We start from the raw sequence: 20,460 nt of genomic DNA on the forward strand, positions 1-20,460 counted from the left end.
ACAGATGAGGATGGCCATTAACTATCCAGTAAGATCTGAAGATATCCTCTGCTCAGCCTCCAACTGTTTTTCACACAATTCCAGGGTTTATTCTATCAGTTGATCCAAAAAAGAATTTTCTGATATCAGTACTGAAAATTTACCATATTAGTTTCAATCCAGGTCTTTTCATTCTTACTCACTATTTAACAGTAATATTTCAGATCTTCCTGTTCTATGAGACTAGCCCTTGGACATCTTTTCTGGCTCAAATAACTTGCATTTATATAGCGCCTTTAATGTAGTAAAACGTCTCAAGCTGCTTCACAAGAGTGCAATCAGACAAAAATTGACATAGAGTCAAAGCAGCCCAAGTTGCTCCAGTCTTTCCTCTAACACCGCCACCATCACTCAAATGTCTCCCTTGCATCTTCACAACCAAGAATGGCTGCTCTATCAATGTTGCAGTCTGACCAGAAAACTATAGTTTGATCATGACTTCCTCTGACTTGTATGTTTACTGTTCTGGCTATGCAGTTCAATGCATTGTTGGATTTAATCGAATGCTGCGCTATATTAGTTGGACACTTGAGCTCCAGTCTAAGATTCCTAGGTCTCTTACAGCTTCATCCTTAACCACTTCAACTCCATTCACAGTTGCTTCTTTATCTAAAGTTGAGGTATTGCCTCTGCTAACTCAACGAGGCAGGCATTGTCAGTGTGTGAATCATAACAGTGAGTGTTGGCAGGGTATTCAATTGCTGAGGCACCACACAAGTCTGATTCTTGCTCAGCCAACATCTTGGTGTGGACTGCAAGAACCGTGGGCAATTTGGAATCCTCAATCCAGTGACTCTGAAACCAACTGAAACCCCTAACCATGCATTTCGAGAGACTGGTTAACTCAGCACAAACATGAGAATCGAACCTGGGACCTTACTGCTCATCTCTTGAATGTAAACTTCAGCTGGTTCCAGCAACGAGTAACAAAGACATACAGGAAGGTTCCACATTGTTCTTAGCAGGTGGTGGGGCCAATAAAATTGGCCTAGATCAATAAAGGGGAAAATTGATCCACATTACCATTATTGATCAGTGTCCAACAATCCCTATTCAAAGCATTTGTGGAGGACAGTAACAGATGTGATGGTCCCACTGTTGAGCAGCCCACCAAAGATACCATTTGAGCAAGGTATTGGGGGCATCAACAAAATATGCAGCTATGCCTCAGTGAGAAATAAACATTTCAGGAATGGGAGGGGAGATAGGAAAAGGGTGAGGGAGGCAACATCAGGGAGCGGTAAGGAGTAAAGGAGCAGAGCAAACAGGAGTGAGAGAAGAAAGATGGGAGCAGAAATTGTAGGATTCAAATAACACGTTGAAAATTAAGTTAAACTACATCAAACTTTTATCTGCCCCTTTCATTTCTCTTTTATATTAACTGTACATCACATACCTGGGAGTGCCGGAAATGTGTTCGCAGCATCTGTCCAATGTTTTGGGTATGAGAAAGGTCCAGGGCCGCATCTACTTCATCCAGAATATAAATTGGAGCAGGTTTGAACAGCAACATGGCCAGGATCAAAGATAGTGCCACCAGCGACCTACGGAATATAAATGCAGAACCATCACATTCTGTTAGCATAACAGAAGCTGAACAAAAAGAATTAGATGTCCATTGATTTGAACAAATCAAGTGTTAACCAAGTATACTTCTCCCTAGCAATCCCAGCCATTGCTTCTTTCATACGCTCAGTTTGGGTTCTGCCAGGGCCACTCAGCTCCTGACCTCATTACAGCCTTGATTCAAACATGGACAAAAGAGCTGAACTCAAGAGGTGAGATGAGAGTGACTGCCCTTGACATCAAGGCAGCATTTGACCGAGCATGGCATCAATGAGCCCTAGCAAAACTGAGGTCAATGGGAATCAGGGGAAAACCCTCCGCTGGTTGGGAGTCATACCTAGCGCAAAGGAAGATGGTTGTGGTTGTTGGAGGTCAATCATCTCAGCTCCAGGACATCACTGCAGGAGTTCCTCAGGGTTGTGTCCTGGGCCCAACCATCTTCAGCTGCTTCATCAATGACCTTCCTTCAATCATAAGGTCAGAAGTGGGAATTTTCGCTGATGGTTACACAATGTTCAGCACCATTCGTGACCCCTCAGATACTGAAACAGTCCATGTAGAAATGCAGCAAGACCTGGGCTATATCCAGGCTTGGGCTGATATGTGGCAAGTAACATTCGTGCCACACAAGTGCCAGGCAATGACTATCTCCAACAAGAGAGAATCTAACCATCCTCCCCATGACATTCAACGGCATTACCATCGCTGAATCCCCCACTATCAACATCTTAGGGGCTACCATTGACCAGAAACTGAACTGGAGTAGCCATATAAATAACATGGCTACAAGAGCAGGTCAGAGGCTAGGAATCCTGCAGTGAGTAACTCCCCTCCTAACTCCCCAAAGCCTGTCCACCATCCACAAGGCACAAATCAGGAGTGTGATGGAATATTCTCCACTTGTCTGGACGGATGCAGCTCCAACAACACTCACAAAGCTCAACACCATCCAGGAAAAAGCAGCCTACCTGTTTGGCACCCCATCTACAAATATTCACTCCCTCCACCACCGACACACAGTGGCAGCAGTGTGTACCATCTACAAGATGCACAGCTGCAAGGCTCCTTAGACAGCAACCTCTACCAACTAGAAGGACAAGGGCAGCAAATGCATGAGAACACCACGACCTGCAAGTTCCCCTCCAAGTCTCACACCATCGCGACTTGGAACTATATCGCCGTTCCTTCACTGTCGCTGGGTCAAAATCCTGGAACTCCCTTCCTAACAGCACTGTGGGTGTATCTACCCCACATGGACTGCAGCGGTTCAAGGCAGCAGCTCACCACCACCTTCTCAAGGGCAATTAGGGATGGCCAATAAATGCTGGTCTTGCCAACGACGCCCACATCCCATGAATGAATAAAAAAAAAGTATTCTCACAAGCAGAGCCTTGGTTCAAGATTGCCTTCCTGCACTACTTAACATAATGCTAATTTGCCTGAATAATTTTGACTTGATATGGCAGGCCATACTTAGCATTATCATATCAGATTAAAATTATCGGCAAAATAGTTTGCCGTTAAATTAAAGTCTTTATATTACTGCAAGTAATTTTTTCAAAAAAGTCATGACATGACCTGACACTATATACATATCTAATATTTTTCACAAATCTGTCTGAAAAAGATCAGTTGTGTAAATGCACATTTCAACCAAGGAATGGACAACTGGGAAAAGTAGAAGCATTTAAACAGAAACAAATACGGGTATGGGGGTAGGGCAGATAAAATCAATATTTGGTCCCCTCACATGTTGGCTGATATAGTGGTCTCAGAAAAAATTCAGGAGGACAGATACAAGAATGATTTCTAACTGAAAGAACCTTACTCATAAAAGCTTATAGAGCCTATATGACTCAAGAGCAGCATAGACTTACAGCAAAAGATGGGAGATTTATAAAACAACAAAAGCAATGGACTCCATTGCCTGGTGATAGATGGGGAAGGACTCCAATTACACAAAATCTGAAACAGACAAGGGGCTGAATTTTACCAGCCCCTCGACACCATGGATTGTGGTGGGGAGGCCCATAAATGCTAGTGGGAGTGGCCGCCACGATCCATGACACCGAGAAGACCCCTGCTGGATATCAGTGGCTGTGGCAAGGCCTCGGTTAGGCCCCCCGCCACTAAGTGGTGACACCTTCATTAAAATATTGAAATTAGCCACATTAACATGCAAATGAATTTACCTGCCGCCAGTGGCTGTCCCACGCCGATTTTACAGCCAGCCAGCTGCAACTCGCACGCCTTTGGAACTCCAATGGAGTTCTGAGGTGAGACACTGGTGGGGAGGAGGAGGAGGAATAAAATTATCAGGGCGGTCGGTGGGGGGGGGGGGGGGGGGGAAAGAGAGGAGCAGGGGAAACTATTCCTATCAATTGTGAGGATGGTGGGAAGGGGTTGAGGGTCAAAGATACTGAACTTTGGGGTGGAAAGTTCAGAATTTCAAAAAGTGGACTTTTGGGGGGATAGGTCAATTTGTGTGTTTAGAACTTAGTTGGGGGGGGGGGTGGGTGGGATAGGGGATTCAATGTTATATTAAACGTTTATTAATTTTTTTAAGCTCACGGCACCTTTAAATATTTAAATATAACCGGAAGGGCTTGAAGCCCATTAAAAATGGCACTGGTGCCTGCGCAATGGCGCCGGATGCTGTTGCCGGGGATGCGGCGGCCGCCCCCTCTACATCATGGAGTCCGCTGCTCCGCCCCCTCCAATTAAATCAGCCCCCCTGCCTAATATCGTGGGGGTTGTGTGGTGGCACTTCCGTGTTGGAAGACCGCCGCCTTCACAGCGCACCGCGGCGAAGCTCGGCGTGCTGATAAAATTCAGCCCTAGATGTTAAACGGTTATTCTATTCCCAGAGAGTAACAAACCTCTAGAATGTGTTGCCGGCTGGTATTAGAAATCAGAAAAATGCTTAGAATAAACACATATAAAAATCACCTTGTAACTGGTAAAGGAATATAGAAACATAGAAAATAGGAGCAGGAGTAGGCCATTCGGCCCTTCGAGCCTGCTCCGCCATTCATTACGATCATGGCTGATCATCCAACTCAGTAGCCTGTTCCTGCTTCTGTCCCATACCCTCTGATCCCTTTAGACCCAAGAGCTATATCTAACTCCTTCTTGAAAACATAGTGTTTTGGCCTCAACTGCTTTCTGTGGTAGCGAATTCCACAGGCTCACCACTCTCTGGGTGAAGAGATTTCTTCTCATCTCAGTCCTGAAAGGTTTACCCTGTATCCTTAGACTATGACCCCTGGTTCTGGACTCCCCCACCATCGGGAACATCCTTCCTGCATCTACCCTGTCAAGTTCTGTTCGAATTTTATAAGAATAATTTAGTGCTGCAAGTTTCATTTTTCTGAAAACTGCTTAAGATTTAATTTCCCTGGAAACAAAGCTAGGGGAATGATTATTCTTAGGTGATGACAGCTGTACCTGGGCCCGGAAAGGGGCCATGGTCAGACGAGGCCTAGCTGGAGAACAATTGGGCAGATACTTAAAAACAAAACAACCAAACATACTACAAAGCTATGTTAGGTTCTTCATTTAACCCTGCCTAAGATGCTTGCTGAAATATGTAAGTTAGTGTGTGGAAGTGGAATAGAAGTTACTTTAGTGAACACTATGGACTGAATTTTTCCAGCTTAGCGGTGAGCTTCAAAAACGACACAGCACACGCGTGAGATATGCACCGCGGAGCCGCCGCGATATTTAGCGTGGCAGCTCATTTAAATGGATGGGGCGGGGCAACGTCATCCGGCACTACTGCGCAGGCGCGGTGCCATTTTTAAATGGCTTAGAGCTCTTATTGAGTTTCAATTATTAAAAGGGACAGTGCAATGTGAGCATATTAAAAATAATTACAGAAATATTCCCAGCCCCTCTCCCACCCCTCCAATAGCATTACATAACATTCTTGTCCTCTCCCCCCACCAAAATACTTAGCTTGAGTAGATGGCACCACCGCACCCCCCCCCCCACCCAGCCCAAAGTTCAGAACCTTTTACCTTCACCCCTTCCCATCTCCCCTCAACCAATCAGGTAGGTTTTCTCCCCTCTCCCACCCCTCACCACCCACCCCCCTCCGAAAACTTACCTGCTCCCCCCTCCCAAACGGTGTTTCACCTCAGATCTCCAAACAGAGATCTGAAGGCACGCGAGTTCCGGCAACCGGCCAGAATATCGCAGCAGGATGGCAGTTGCAATGAGGTAAGTATTAATTCATTTATTTACACAAATTAAAATATTTTTTTGAGGCTCCAGTCACCGAGCACGCGGGCTGCCACAAGGCCTTGCCACCGCCGGTAAAATGGGGCGGAGCCTTCCCAGCATCGAGGTCCACGGCGGGCCTCTCCCAGAGGTATTTTCCAGGCCCCCCCGCCACCAGGGGACTGGTAAAATCCAGCCCTATGGTTCAATAGTCTGATAAAAAAAACCAATAGATGAACTGAATGGCTGTTACAAACAGCTCGTTAATAGGCCTTATGAATTGCCTTAGACGTAAATAAGTGACAGTGGAACAGATACAAATAATGAAACTTCTGACAGTTAGCTCTGAAGGCCAGAGGTGGCATGTTTCTGGGGAGGATGCCACTGGTCAGGAAGAATAGCTTGAGCTAAAATAAGCAGAGGATGATGTAAGGCCTGATTGATCAAGAACAGAGATAGGTAGGAAAATATGTTGTCAAAAGGACATAAAGAGGTTGCAGACCAACATAGATAGATTGAGTGAGCGGGCAGAAATCTAGCAAATGGAGTATAATGTAGGAAAATGTGAAACTGTACATTTTGGCAGGAAGAATAAAAAAGCAGAGGATTACTTAAACGGAGAACTGTAGAATTCCGAGGTACAGAGGGATCTAGATGTTCTGGTGCATGAGTCACAAAAGGTTAGTATGCAGGTACAGCAAGTAATGAAGAAGGCTAATGGAATGCTATCCTTTATTACGAGAGGAATCGAGAATAAAAGTAAGGATGTTATACTTCAGTTATACAGGGCATTGGCGAGACCACATCTCGAATACTGTGTGCAGTTTTGATCTCCTTATTTAAGGAAGGATGTGAATGCACTGGAGTCAGTTCAGAGGAGGTTTACTAGATTGATACCTGGAATGAGCGGGTTGTCTTATGAGGAAAGGTTGGAAAGACTGGGTTTGTTTTCACTGGAGTTTAGAAGAGTGAGGGGAGATTTGATTGAAGCATACAAAATCCTGAACGGTCTTGACAAGGTGCATGTGGAAATGATGTTTCCTCTTGTGGGTGAGTGCAACACTAGGGGGCACTGTTTTAAAATTAGGGGTCACCCTTTTAGGACAGAGATGAGGAGAGATTTTTTCTCTGAGGGTTGTGCGACTTTGGAACTCTCTGCCTCAGGTGCTGGAGGCCGGCTCATTGAATATTTTTAAGGCGGAGGTAGATAGATTCCCTTACCTAACAAGAATCAATGGTTATCAGGAGTAGATGGGAGTGTGGAATTCGAGACTCAATCAGATCAGCCATGATCTTATTGAATGGCGGAGCAGGCTGGAGGGGCCGAATGGCCTACTTCTGTTCCTAATTCGTATTTTTGCATGTATATATGCGAAGGCTCAAGAAGTTAATGGCAGTTAAATGACATTAAAGGCAAGCTTTTCAACTCAAGGTTTAGACAAAGAGTTCCATGTTTTATAGGGTATTTCGTAATAAAGTATATCGTTATAGGGCAAAAATGTCTAGTCAATAATCCATCCAGGTCCACCCCTGAAAAAGGGTCTAAAAAGAGACTTTGGGAGGCTTCAGTGCCATAGGCACTGAAGGGTAGATCCATGCCAACACTCTTGGGTAGTTTGAGAAGTCGTGAAGACGTGAGTCACTGAGAATGAAACAGAAAGAAGAACTGTGAGCTCATGCCAGCCGTCCTGCCTGATCTGGGCAGGTACCCGCTACTTGTCATGCTCGTATGTTTTTTCCATGTAACTAGTGTGTTTATATTCTGTCTTAAACTCTGATAAAACTCAACATACCCACCATATTGGTTGTAGTTGATCAACTATCTTTCAAAGATTAAAATCACAGGGGCAGAGATCACATTATATAGAATTTGGGATTTGGACAGACTTAGTGAGTGGGCAAAAATGTGGCAGATGGAATATAATGTGGAAAAATGTGAGGTTATTCACTTTGGTAGGAGGAACAGATGTGCAGAGTATTTCTTAAATGGTAAGAGATTAGAAAGTGTAGATGTACAAAGGGACCTGGGTGGGTGTCCTTGTCAATAAGTCACTGAAAGGTAACATGTCGGTGCAGCAAGCAATTAGGAAGGCTAATGGTATGTTAGCCTTTATCGCAATGTATAGAACCTTGGTTAGACCACACCTGGAGTGCAATTTTGGTCCATTTACCTTACGAAGGATATTATTGCCAGAGGGTGTGCAATGAAGATTCACCAGACTTGTTCCCAGGATGGCGGGACTGTCCTATGAAGAGAGATTGGGGCAACTGGGCCTGTATTCTTTTGAGTTTCAAAGAATGAGAGGTGATCTCACTGAAACCTACAAAATACTTAAAAGGGATAGACAGGGTAGATGCAGCTAAGATGTTTTCCCTGGTTGGGGAGTCTAGAACCAGGAGACACAATTTCAAAATAAGGGGGAAGCCACTTAGGACAGAGATAAGGAGAAATTTCTTTACTCAGAGGGTTGTGAATATTTGGAATTCTCTACCCCAGAGGGCTGTGGAAGCTCAGTCACTGAATATGTTCAAAGCAGAGATTGACAGATTTCTAAATACAAATGACATAATGGGATATGGGGATAGTGTGGGAAAAAGGCATTGAAGTGGATGATCAGCCACGATCGTGTTGAATGGCGGGGCAGGTCGATGGGCTGAATGGCCTATTCCTGTTCCTATGTTCCTAAGATAGCAGATTAAGAAATAAACACACGATCCATGTGATCTCTGGGACTGGTTTTGATCACTTGATGAGTTTGGAAGGGAATTTTCCAGTTTGTTTTCTCCCTTATTGGCCCTGTAAATAAAAACAGAAAATATTCAGCAGGTCAGGTAGCATCTGTGGAGAGAGAAACAGATAAAAGGTGATTAACCTGAAGCACTACTTTGGTTTCTCTCTCCCCAGATGCTGCCTAATCTGTTGAGGATTTTCTGTTTTTATTTAATATAAAGTATGCAACAACTAGTCATCTAATCGAGTCTGCGACTCTAAATTCAGCAATTCATAAACAAGAGCCCCAGAGCAAAGTGAGCACCCAATCTCCACTTACCCTGACCAACACAGATCCCATGTTTCTTGAGACTAACGTATGCTACCCAATCTCATCCTGAAGATCTCCAAGACAACAGGCAAGTGACTCAGGTAAGAGTCAATAGAAACTGAATAATGAAGCCAAAAGGGACTGTGTACGATGATCATGAATGGCAGCTGATGCCAACAAAGTTGGAAAACTAACAGTAAATGGATGGGTCAGGGGATAATGTTTCTGTTTAATATAAATCAGCATTGGCTGGATAATGTTTTCTATTGGCAAAGGCCATAGTTTAAAGAAAGAAAGATTCTGAACAAGATCTTGCTCTGTGCAAATTAGTTACCTTGTTTTCCTACAAAACGACGACTACACTTGAAAGCAATGAATTGCTGTAGGTCTCTTTAGGACACTGCGAAAGGCACTGCAAAAATCTGAGCTCTAACTTTCAAAACAGCATCAGACTAATCATGGAACTTGCAAATGCTGTTAGGCTTAAATTCCAAATCTCAAAAGAGTTTGAGGACATTGCTATGGGTTAACTGGAGTTGTAAGCTGTTGACAATTATGATGTGTCATCAATTCTAGCACATGGACCTGCTTATCTATCAGCAGATATGCCACGCACTTGTGACTCCTCCAAAGTTGTAGCTAAGTTAGTGCTTATGGTCCGAGCTCACAAAAGAATACTCGCTTGGTAGGTGGTAAATCTTTACAGCACACTTTTAGATTGAAAATGGCAGCAATTATTAATAGTACATTATTGAGGAGGAAAACTGAGGTTACAGATGAAAGAAAGCTACTGGTAAGCAAGACACTAGAGCTGAAAATTGAAGGGAAGTAGTATTTTCATTAAAAGATAATTAACATCGACAGACCTTTGACCACCACTAAGTTCAGTGAGGTTGTCCTTCCAAGCATCTCCAAGGGCTACTCTGAATTCAACTCCATCTAGAATAGTCTTGCCCTCAGGAGGTACCAACATGGCATTAGCTCCAGGAAGCAGTGTGGAGAAAATGGAGCCAAAATCTTTGTTTACCTAGATTAAATAAAATAAACTTGTAGAACAGGAATTACACCAGCCAATATACCAGGGTGAAGATACAGTGGTTAAAATTAACTTGTTCTATTAGCAGAATATACAACTTGATGTGTAGCTTAGTCACAAGCTGATAAGCAAATTAATTTGGTACCTCCACTTGTTTAGCTTCTGTACCTCAGAAGTCAGTGACAGTATACAGGTCCAGGCCACGGTTACCTGAACGTCGACATGTTTAGACATGTGAAAAATGTATCAAAAAGATCACTGCCATGTTTTAGCATTTTAAAAAAAGTCACTTCAAAGAAAGGATATTGGAACTGAGTGATATTTAAGAGTTCTTTTTAAAAACAAAATGAATTCACGCAGGCTTAAAATATAAAGTGAGGGCGGCACAGTGGCGCAGTGGTTAGCACCGCAGCTTCACAGCTCCAGGGACCCGGGTTCGATTCCGGGTACTGCCCGTGTGGAGTTTGCAAGTTCTCCCTGTGTCTGCGTGGGTTTTCTCCGGGTGCTCCGGTTTCCTCCCACAAGCCAAAAGACTTGCAGGTTGATAGGTAAATTGGCCATTATAAATTGTCACTAGTATAGGTGGTAGGGAAATATAGGGACAGGTGGGGATGTTTGGTAGGAATATGGGATTAGTGTAGGATTAGTATAAATGGGTGGTTGATGTTCGGCACAGACTCGGTGGGCCGAAGGGCCTGTTTCAGTGCTGTATCTCTAATCTAAAAATATAAAAAAGGCCACAGATATAAATGTTGCATGTTAAACCCCAGTGTAAGTTGGTTGAATATTATAACTCAATCTATTCCAAATTGATACAATGAGGGTCAACTGTCTCATTCCAGGCTTTTTAGCTAGGATGGTCCCCATACATTTAAAGAACAGCATCTTCTTTAAACCTGCAACCTAAAGGGAGGGGAAAAGGGTAGCTTTTTTATTGGCCAATCACTAACAGTGAGGAAGTTAGCATCACAAACTGAAGATATTCAAAGAGAGCCCCTGTAAACTCCAAGGCTACTGCGGCCCATTGTGCCTTATATATTTTGGATCTTCAAGAACACAAAGACCTTTCCCTCCGCCCCCAACAAAATGTTGACCTACAAGTTAGTCTTTACCTGTTTCCATGCAACATTCAAGGCTTCATTTTTCTTTTTATCCAGCTCGTCAATAGTTGAAAGAATTTTTGACTTGTCATTTGTAACTATTCTTTTTTTCTTCATCAAATCATTGTACTGTGAACAAGCATAAAGACAGCCCCCTTAGGTTTCATGAACGTTTCTCATATCCAGTTGCACCTTTCTTACACATATCCAAGACTGACATCTACAGTTTTAATCAAAGCTATTTTATAATTAATACTCATCATAACATTGCAAATTTACTTACTTACTTCATTACAGCCTACCATGAGGGTGAAAGTTATTCATGTGGTCACTTAAAGGTGAACTTCCGTATAGGAGTGAATACAATCTTCCGTCATTTCATAGGGAACCCACTTATAATTTTAATGGCCGCACATATGACAATTATGTAGAACAGATCCTACAGCTTTAAACCCCTGTGTTCTGTTCACAATGTTCTCCGGCAACCTTTTCTGTTCCAAGGGATATTTGTTCATAGCAAAGCAAATACTCAACAGGGATGCCAAGGCAGGAAGTGAAAGAAAAACAGAACTACTCCAAATGCCATGGGACAGAAGTGATGTAAAACAACCCAAAGAACATGCACTCCCTTAACCAGCGGATAAACGTATTAATTATGGCTATTAACATGGCTATAATTACTATTTTAGAAAAGCAAAACAGCTGCTAGGGAATGATGTCGGAGTGAATGTTTATCATCCCTTTTATTTAATAATTGAAAAGCTTCTTTAATAGCAGAATAAGCGAATCATACCCAATACTCACTTATGGAATAACATATTACATTGTTAGCATGGCTTTATAAAAATCTAATTGATGCAAGACAGTCTTAGGTTCCCTATAAGCCCCTACAATGCACAGACAATTAAATACCATACAGTATCATCTTTATTGCAGAGATATTTGTTCAAGATTAAATGTAATCCCAAGGGAAACTGAATTATTTACATTTAAGATGACAAAGTCTTCTTGTATTAAGAGTGTAGCAGACATAGGACAAATAGTTCTCTCACTATCAACTGCACTAACAGAATTGCAGGGAATACAGCATCAGCACCATGAACATGTGGGACGACAAATCTGCTTTTGCTTCTTTTGCGCTCTAAAGAGATTTAAATGTAAAGTTATACCCGCTCCTCTGCCTGGCTCAGCATGTTCATGGCCCTCACGTTCACATTTTTGCCCAGCTTATCTTTCTTCTCCTGTAGCTGCTGCAGCCGCTGGCCTGCTTCTTTAGGACTGTTTGCTTTAAAATCATACACTGTGTTGGCCTGGCCAAAGAGGTGTTTTTCAGAAGTAATCCACTCGTATTCTTTCAGCATTCTGGTCACCTGCACAAGTTAATAGGACAAGAAAGGAAGAGAGCTATTGTAAAGACCAACAGTCCAACTCCAATTTCTAATTAAATAAATCCTACTAAGCACTTGCTTTGTGAAGAAAATATACTTTCCTATTTAGGCAGAAAAGAACTAAATGTCCAACTATTAAGTGAATGCTGATAAGGACTATTTTTTGCCTTCTGTATTCATTTGTCTGTGCTCATTTGCACCAGACTTAAGAATCTGTAAATAATTCTTACACTTGTATTTAACAGGAAACTACTGATTTCTTGTGCGTGTCTGAGGGGACTAACATCCGCATAACTGCATGTTGCTGACCCATCCAGGTCTGCCAGGGTTTATCAAAGGTGTCAAGTTCCACAAGATCCATATTAGGCCTGGTACTGGGAGGTTGCCAAAGAGGGAAAGGGCAAGAAATCAGAGGGGAAACCTTTATAGTATGCAGCTTCTTAAAGCACTGATAACATTCGGTTCTACTTATCTGCTTCATTTATTGACTACAGACCTGTTACAGCTGTCTCAAATGGTCTTCCTCCAGCAGAGTCACGAAGACCAATACTACCTTCTGATTCCCACAAACATCTCCAGATACCTCCAGCCTCTTCCCCATTCATTTTCCAGAGAGTATTTTGATGCGTTGTGCAACCTTGAGCGCAGTTTCATTCCATACATCTCATCAATTTTACCTCTATAACACAGCCAGTGTCAACTACCTCTCCCCCGAAACCCTAGCCCACACTGATCATTTCACAAACAGACTTTTCAAGGACTCTCCTGGCCGACCTCTGCTTTCCACGAACTACAAGTTACACTTAGGTTTGGATCCTCACTGCCTTACCAAATTTCATTGGCTTGCTATAGTCTAGCAAACTGACTAAAGTCCTCCTCACATCAAATACGTTCAACGGCAATTAGGGATGGGCAATAAATGCTGGCCTAGCCAGCGACGCCCACATCCCATGAAAGAATAAAAAAAAATTCAATGGCCTTACTCCCCAACTCTGTAGTCTTGGAGTATAAAGACACAGGGGTTATGCTGCAGCTGTACAAAACCCTGGTTAGACCCCACTTGGACTACTGTGAACAGTTCTGGGCACCACACCTTAGGATATATTGGCCTTGGAGGGAGTGCAACGTAGGTTTACAAGAATGATACCTGGACTACAGGGGTTAAGTTACGAGGAGAGATTACACAAATTAGGCCTGTTTTCGCTAGAATTTAGAAGGTTAAGGGGTGATCTGATCGAAGTCTTCAAGATATTAACAGGAAAAGACAAGCTAGATAAAGATAAACTATTTCCACTGGTTGGAGATTCTAAAACTAGGGGGCATAGTCTAAAAATTAGGACCAGACCATTCAGGAGAGATGTTCGGAAGCACTTCTTCACGCAAAGGGTGGTAGTGGTTTGGAACTCTCTCCCACAAACAGCAGTTGAAGCTAGAAAAGTTGTTAACAAAAATCTATCTACCTCAGATTTAAAGTTAAGCAAAGATATAAGGGATATGGGCCAAAGGTAGGTATATGGAGTTAGGCCGCAGATCATTGAATGGCAGGACAGGCTTGAGGGGCTGAATGGCCTACCCCTGTTCCTATGTTCCTATGTCTGCAGCTTTGCTGTCAATGCACCCTCTGCCCTTCCAACACTGCCCTAATTGTTGCTCAACATTCAACTTCCACACCCTACGTTGTGCTTCACACCCCTCCTGTCAGTCTTCCCAGCTGAGCATACTCTTGCTAGCCAACATTGCGAGACACATCTTTGTATGTAAGGAGTGCAGTGTAAATGTAAGTTTTGTTGGATAGGGCTTTGAAGAGGTTTTGGGTAAGCAAACGTACAGAAACATGGATTGTGGCCACTGGTTTGTATTTTACATAGAAAAATGACCAAACTTGTGAAATTCAATCCCAAAACATTAATAATCCTGCAAAATCATGGAATGCCATGTAATAAAAACACAATTTTATTCAGTCACCATAAACCAGTGAGCCTAATTATTAATTCCTTTTGATGTTCATGTAGACCTGCTGGTTTTCACTCTGGATTCCCACGATTTTTAATTTTTGTTAGAACTTGAATACAATAGGAAACAATCTACTTGTAAAATTCAGAAAAGGGGTTCAGAGAAGGGATGTTGTTGTGACTGGAGCACCACAAACATCAGTGCTTAAACCTCTATTGTTTCTGATCTATGTAAATGATCTGGCTGTAGAAACCAATTGTAAGCCTGCTCAATTTGTATTCAACAATAAAGAGAGACCGATAAGGATAGAGGATGCAGTTAAACAATTTGTCATGGATTTAGATCGGTTATGAAATTAGGTAGTCAAGTAGCAATAAAATTTTATGCAGCTGTAAAGATTAAGCATACATATACAACTAAGAGAATAGAATTAGCATAGGAAGACTTGGATAGGAAACAAAGAATGACAACAAACTTATCACCTTCAATGTGAAGGCAGTATGGAAAGGTAATTTAAAAAGCAATACAGATTGTTGGAATAGAAGTGGAAGTTTACAAAACTATACTGAAACTTTTGATCCATTATTCAGACCACATTCAAATCAGGGTGTATAATTTCAGTCACCATGCTTCTCAGCAACAACGTTTGGAACAGCCATCTTGCCACGTTCCTCATAGGCAGTGCATGGGAATCTGTGCCAGCTTTTTGAGCTCAATGTTGGAATCAGAAATCATCAGTGCGCAGAATTCTCACCCTAAGCAATTAGCTGAATCATAACTAGGACATCACTAGAAGTCTTCTACTTTCGGGCTGCCAACAATCCTTCAGGACATAGGAAGAGACTATGATCATCTCATCAATCACATGGTACATACCCCATTCACTTTTATTTATTTATTTAGAGATACAGCACTGAAACAGGCCCTTCGGCCCACCGAGTCTGTGCCGACCAACAACCACCCACTTATACTCACCCTATAGTAATCCCATATTCCCTACCACCTACCAAAACACTAGGGGCAATTTACAACAGCCAATTTACCCATCACCTGCAAGTCTTTGGCTGTGGGAGGAAACCTGAGCACCCGGCAAAAACCCACGCGGTCACAGGGAGAACTTGCAAACTCCGCACAGGCAGTACCCAGAATTGAACCCGGGTCCCTGGAGCTGTGAGGCTGCGGTGCTAACCACTGTGCCACTGAGCCCAGAAATTTGTAATCCCAAGGCAGCACTGCTATTGATTAGCAATTGTATAGGAGATAACCTTTCCATTACATTATCTGCTGAAATGCTAATACCTTATTAATTGCATACTAATTCTCTTGCACTTACCTTAGCAGCAGCATCAGCAGTATCACGTTTATGCTTATTAATGTTGTGCTCCAGTTCCTGAATTTTCAACTGTGCTTCATTTTTCTGTTTCACTAATTCTGACATAGAACTGGTTTTGATTTGAATGTCCTTATTCTGAGACTTTATGGCTTCCTTTTGTTTAGCCAGGTCATCCTGAGCCTTCTTCACAGCTTCCTATAATTAAAGAAACGAGACACACACAATCACCAAGATCATATAACCTCCTGTTTGTGGATAATTTATACCCTTTCATTTTAAAATGTTAGTACCTTATTATTTGCCACTTCTTCAGCCATGTTTTCAATCTGTTCTTTGTAAGATTTAATAGCTTCATCCACAGCCTCAATTTGCTGTTTGTACCCAGTCTGTTCACGCTTTAACTCTTCCAGTTCCAAAAGCAGAGCATCCATTTCCTGCAGATACAACACATAAACTAGCATCCAGAGAGAAAAAGCTATGTGACAGATTTTCGTTTTTTCTCCGACACCTCATTTTGCAACAGATAACCTAAACCCCCTAAATAACATCCATTGAAAAGGACAAATGGCTGGAACCAGCTTTTGTGAATTCTGGGAGTGGAAGCAGGACTGTGAAATTCTAAAAATTAGTCTTTGATAAATTTGCACTTTTTTTGAGTTAGTGGTCCTAAATGGAAAATGTGGAACGTGTACTACTAGACAGACATTATTTAAGGCGAGTTAAATCTGGTACCTTGGCAAAAGAAAATGATGCAGCAAGCAGGCAGCAATTTTTTATGACCTGCTAAAGCAGAGTTACAGGACAGACCTAAAACATCTTTAAAAAAGACAGGCTTCCCTGTGTTTTCAAGCTGGATGACATTTCCTTTGGTGTGAAGATAACTTCATAAACTGAGTATTCTCCTTCGCACCTAGTTTTAATTCCCCTTGCCAGTTTCTCCAATCATCCACCTTCTCCATCTGAACAATCTGCTCACATGTGTTATGAAAGTACTTCCATTTTTTGTTAAATTTTGAGGACTTGTGTTTTTAAAACTGAAAAGGATTCCATAGCTGCTGGACTGCGTGTTTTATTTTAAAAACAGGTCATTGGGATGTCTTTTGGACTTGGTTTGTAAACAACCCTTACTGGAAGTCACCCGTCTTCAGATAAATACCCAGCAAGGGCTTTTTGAGCTGGGAAAGATGTTTACAGAGAAGGGACAGGTCAAGATTTATGGGGGTCAGGAGGCTTGACTTGAGATAGATATTGTTTTGGTTTCACTTTGGACAATCAGTTGGGGTATGGATAGTGTTTTGAAAGGAGTTTAAAAATCAACCTGAAGGACAAAACTCCAGCTCAGCCTGTTCCATCTCTTTGAAAAGCTCTTAGAAGCAAGAGTAAGAAATAGAGAAATTGATGCCTCATTTCTCCAGAGATGCTGGAAAAACCTGCCAGATAAATGCTCGACGGCGCCTGAACGAATTGCTCCAGAAAAGGATCCCAGTGACTTGCCACCATATACCCGGATGCCAGAAAAAAAAGGGACATCTGATACCTTTCAATATCTTCTCTTTTTTTCTTCAAGAATTAGCAAGTATTTGGCAAAAGTATTCTTTTATTTTGTTTTTTTTGTGACAGAGCTCAAGGAGAAAATCTCTATTTTTCAGTTAACTGGCACGCGCGTGCGCTTGTGTGTGGGAGGGGGCGGGTGCTAAGGTAAAATGGGAACTTTCATATTTCAATCTGTGTTAATGCTTTACTTCATTACTGGATACGTTATTTATTTATTTAGAGATACAGCACTGAAACAGGCCCTTCGGCCCACCGAGTCTGTGCCGACCAACAACCACCCATTTATACTAACACGACAGTAATCCCATATTCCCTATCACCTCCCTACACTAGGGGCAATTTACAATGGCCAATTTACCTATCAACCAGCAAGTCTTTGGATGTGGGAGGAAACCGGAGCACCCGGTGAAAACCCACGCAGCCACAGGGAGAACTTGCAAACTCCGCACAGGCAGTACCCAGAATTGAACCCGGGTCCCTGGAACTGTGAGGCTGCGGTGCTAACCACTGCGCCACCCAACTGATCTATGTCCTTTTGAAGTTCTACACTATCCTCCTCACCGTTCTCAATGCTTCCAAGTTTTGTATCATCCACAAACTTTGAAATTGTGCCCTGTACACCCAGGTCTAGGTCATTAATATATATCAGGAAAAGCAAGGATCCCAACACTGGTCCCTGTAGAACTCCAGCCTGAAAAACACCCATTAATCACTACTCATCAACCCTCTCTGTTACCTCCTCAAAAAAACTCCAGAAAGTTAGTTAAACATGATTTTCCCTTAAGAAATCTATGCTGGCTTTCTTTAATTAACCCAGCTGCCTATGTGACCAGTCCATTGATATCTTCCTGCAGTCTACAGCTATCTTTCTCACTGTCAACCACACGGCCACTTTTTGTCTCATCTGCAAACTGTTTAATCACACTCCCTATATTTAAGCCTAAATCATTGATATAGACCACAAAAAACAAGGGACCTGGTACTGAGCCCTGCGGAACCACACTGAAAACAGGCTTCCAGTCATGATTCAGTTCTTGATGTGATTAATAGCAGCAACAGCAGAATCCAACCCCTGCTGTGATATGTGAACTCACTGGTGTTTCAGCAAGGTGGATAACCGAGAAAATCCCTTCCCACACACGAAGCAGTTGAATGGTCTCTCCCCAGTGTGAACTCGCTGGTGCGTCAGCAAGTGGGATGACTGTGAAAATCCCCTCCCACACTCAGAGCAGGTAAACGGCCTCTCCCCAGTGTGAACTCGCTGGTGAGTTAGCAGGTTGGATGACTGAGTGGCCTCTCCCCAGTGAGAGTGTGTTGGTGTGTCTGTAGATGACTTTTCCTTTTAAAGCTCTTCTCACAGTCAGAACATTTAAACGGCCTCTCCTCAGTGTGAATTCGCTGGTGTTTCAGCAAGTGAGACGACCGAGTGAATCCCTTCCTACACTCGGAGCAGGTGAACGGCCTCTCCCCAGTGTGAGTGTGTTGGTGTATCTGTAGATCACTTTTCCTTTTAAAGCTCTTCTTATAGTCAGAACATTTAAACGGCCTCTCCTCATTGTGCACTCGCTGGTGTTTCAGAAGATAGGATGACTGAATGAATCTCTTCCCACACTCGGAGCAGGGGAAGGGCCTCTCCGCAGCGTGAGTGCCTTGGTGTGCCTGTAAATCACTTTTCCTTTTAAAGCTCTTCTCACAATCAGAACATTTAAACGGCCTCTCCTCAGTGTGAACTCGCTGGTGTCTCAGCAGGGTGGATGAAGTAGTGAATCCCTTCCCACACTCTGAGCAGGTGAACGGTCTCTCCCCAGTGTGAACACGCTGGTGTCTCAGTAGGGTGGATGAGTCAGTGAATCCCTTCCCACACTCTGAGCAGGTGAACGGCCATTCCCCAGTGTGAACTCGCTGGTGCGTCAGCAGGTTGGATAACTGAGTGAATCCCACCCTACACTCCGAGCAGGTGAACGGCTTCTCCTCAGTGTGAACTCGCTGGTGTGCCTGTAGGTCACTCTTACTTTTAAAGCTCTTCTCACAGTCCGAACATTTAAACGGCCTCTCTTCAGTGTGAACTAACTGGTGTTTCAGCAGGGTGGACGAGTCAATAAAGCCCTTCCCGCACACGGAGCAGGTGAACAGCCTCTCCTGAGTGTGAACCCGCTGGTGTTTCAGCAGGTGGGATGACCGAGTGAATCCCTTCCCACACAAGGAGCAGATAAATGGCCTCTCCCCCGTGTGAACTCGCTGGTGTGTCAGCAGGTCGGATGAAGTAGTGAATCCCTTCCCACACACAGAGCAGGTAAACAGCCTCTCCCCAGTGTGACTGCGTTGATGAGTTTCCAGCTTGGATGGGCAATTGAATCCCTTCCCACAGTCCCCACATTTCCACGGTTTCTCCGTGATGTGGGTGTCCTTGTGTCTCTCCAGGTTGGATAATCAGTTGAAGCCTCGTCTACACACAGAACACCTCAATGGTTTCTCCCCGCTGTGAATGGTGCAATGTTTTTTCAGGCTGTGTAACTGGTTAAAGCTCTTTCCACAGTCAGTCACTGGAACACTCTCACTCGGGTCTGTGTGTCTCAGTTTGTTCCAGTCACTCTGATGTTTGAAATATTTTCGCACAGTCAGAAAAGACAAACATTTCTCCTTCCACATTCAAAAGCCAATGATATTCAGGTCCTGATGATCAGTAACTCTGTTAGATATTGACATGATTTTTGGCTTTGCATTCCCATCTGCAAATCATCCCATTCTTATACCCGAGGCGAGTCACAAATGTCGTTCCGCAGCCAGCATGGTTCCGTTATTTTATAATAAACTGATAATTTTGATGTTTATTAAAGGAACCTGGTTGGTGTATTTTATTCTGGGATAAAAGTAGAGTATAGAATCATAGAAAGTTTAAGGCACAGAAAGACAACACTTGGCCCATCGTGTCTGTGCAGGCCGAAAAACGATCCACCTATTCCAGCATTTGGTCCATAGCCCTGCAGATTACGGCACTTGGGTGCATATCCAGACACCTTTTAAATGAGTTGAGGGTCTCTGCATCAACTACACTCTCAGGCAGTGAGTTCCAAACCCCCACCACCCTCTGGGTGAAAAAATGTTTCCTCATCTCCCCACTAATCTTTCTACCAATCACTCTAAATCTATGCCCCCTCGTCACTGACCTCTCCGCTAAGGTGAATAGACCCTTCGCCTCCACTCTACCCAAGCCCCTCACAAATTTGTA

The 20,460-nt window shown here is 43.1% G+C and overlaps 1 protein-coding gene across 1 annotated transcript in view; it reads right to left on the reverse strand.

The window, feature by feature from the left end:
* smc2 (structural maintenance of chromosomes 2) overlaps positions 1–20,460 on the reverse strand; it is a 68,921-nt gene that overhangs the window by 1,974 nt on the left and 46,487 nt on the right. The window contains exons 18-23 of the mRNA XM_068030643.1: positions 15,968–16,111; positions 15,678–15,872; positions 12,173–12,373; positions 11,016–11,132; positions 9,734–9,894; positions 1,436–1,583 (exon numbers count right to left, since the gene is read on the reverse strand). Coding sequence (XP_067886744.1) covers positions 1,436–1,583; positions 9,734–9,894; positions 11,016–11,132; positions 12,173–12,373; positions 15,678–15,872; positions 15,968–16,111 — 966 coding nt within the window. The remainder of the gene's footprint in view (positions 1–1,435; positions 1,584–9,733; positions 9,895–11,015; positions 11,133–12,172; positions 12,374–15,677; positions 15,873–15,967; positions 16,112–20,460) is intronic.

Source organism: Heterodontus francisci, chromosome 4, assembly GCF_036365525.1.
Source record: "Heterodontus francisci isolate sHetFra1 chromosome 4, sHetFra1.hap1, whole genome shotgun sequence".
In the NCBI taxonomy this organism is placed as follows: domain Eukaryota; kingdom Metazoa; phylum Chordata; class Chondrichthyes; order Heterodontiformes; family Heterodontidae; genus Heterodontus; species Heterodontus francisci.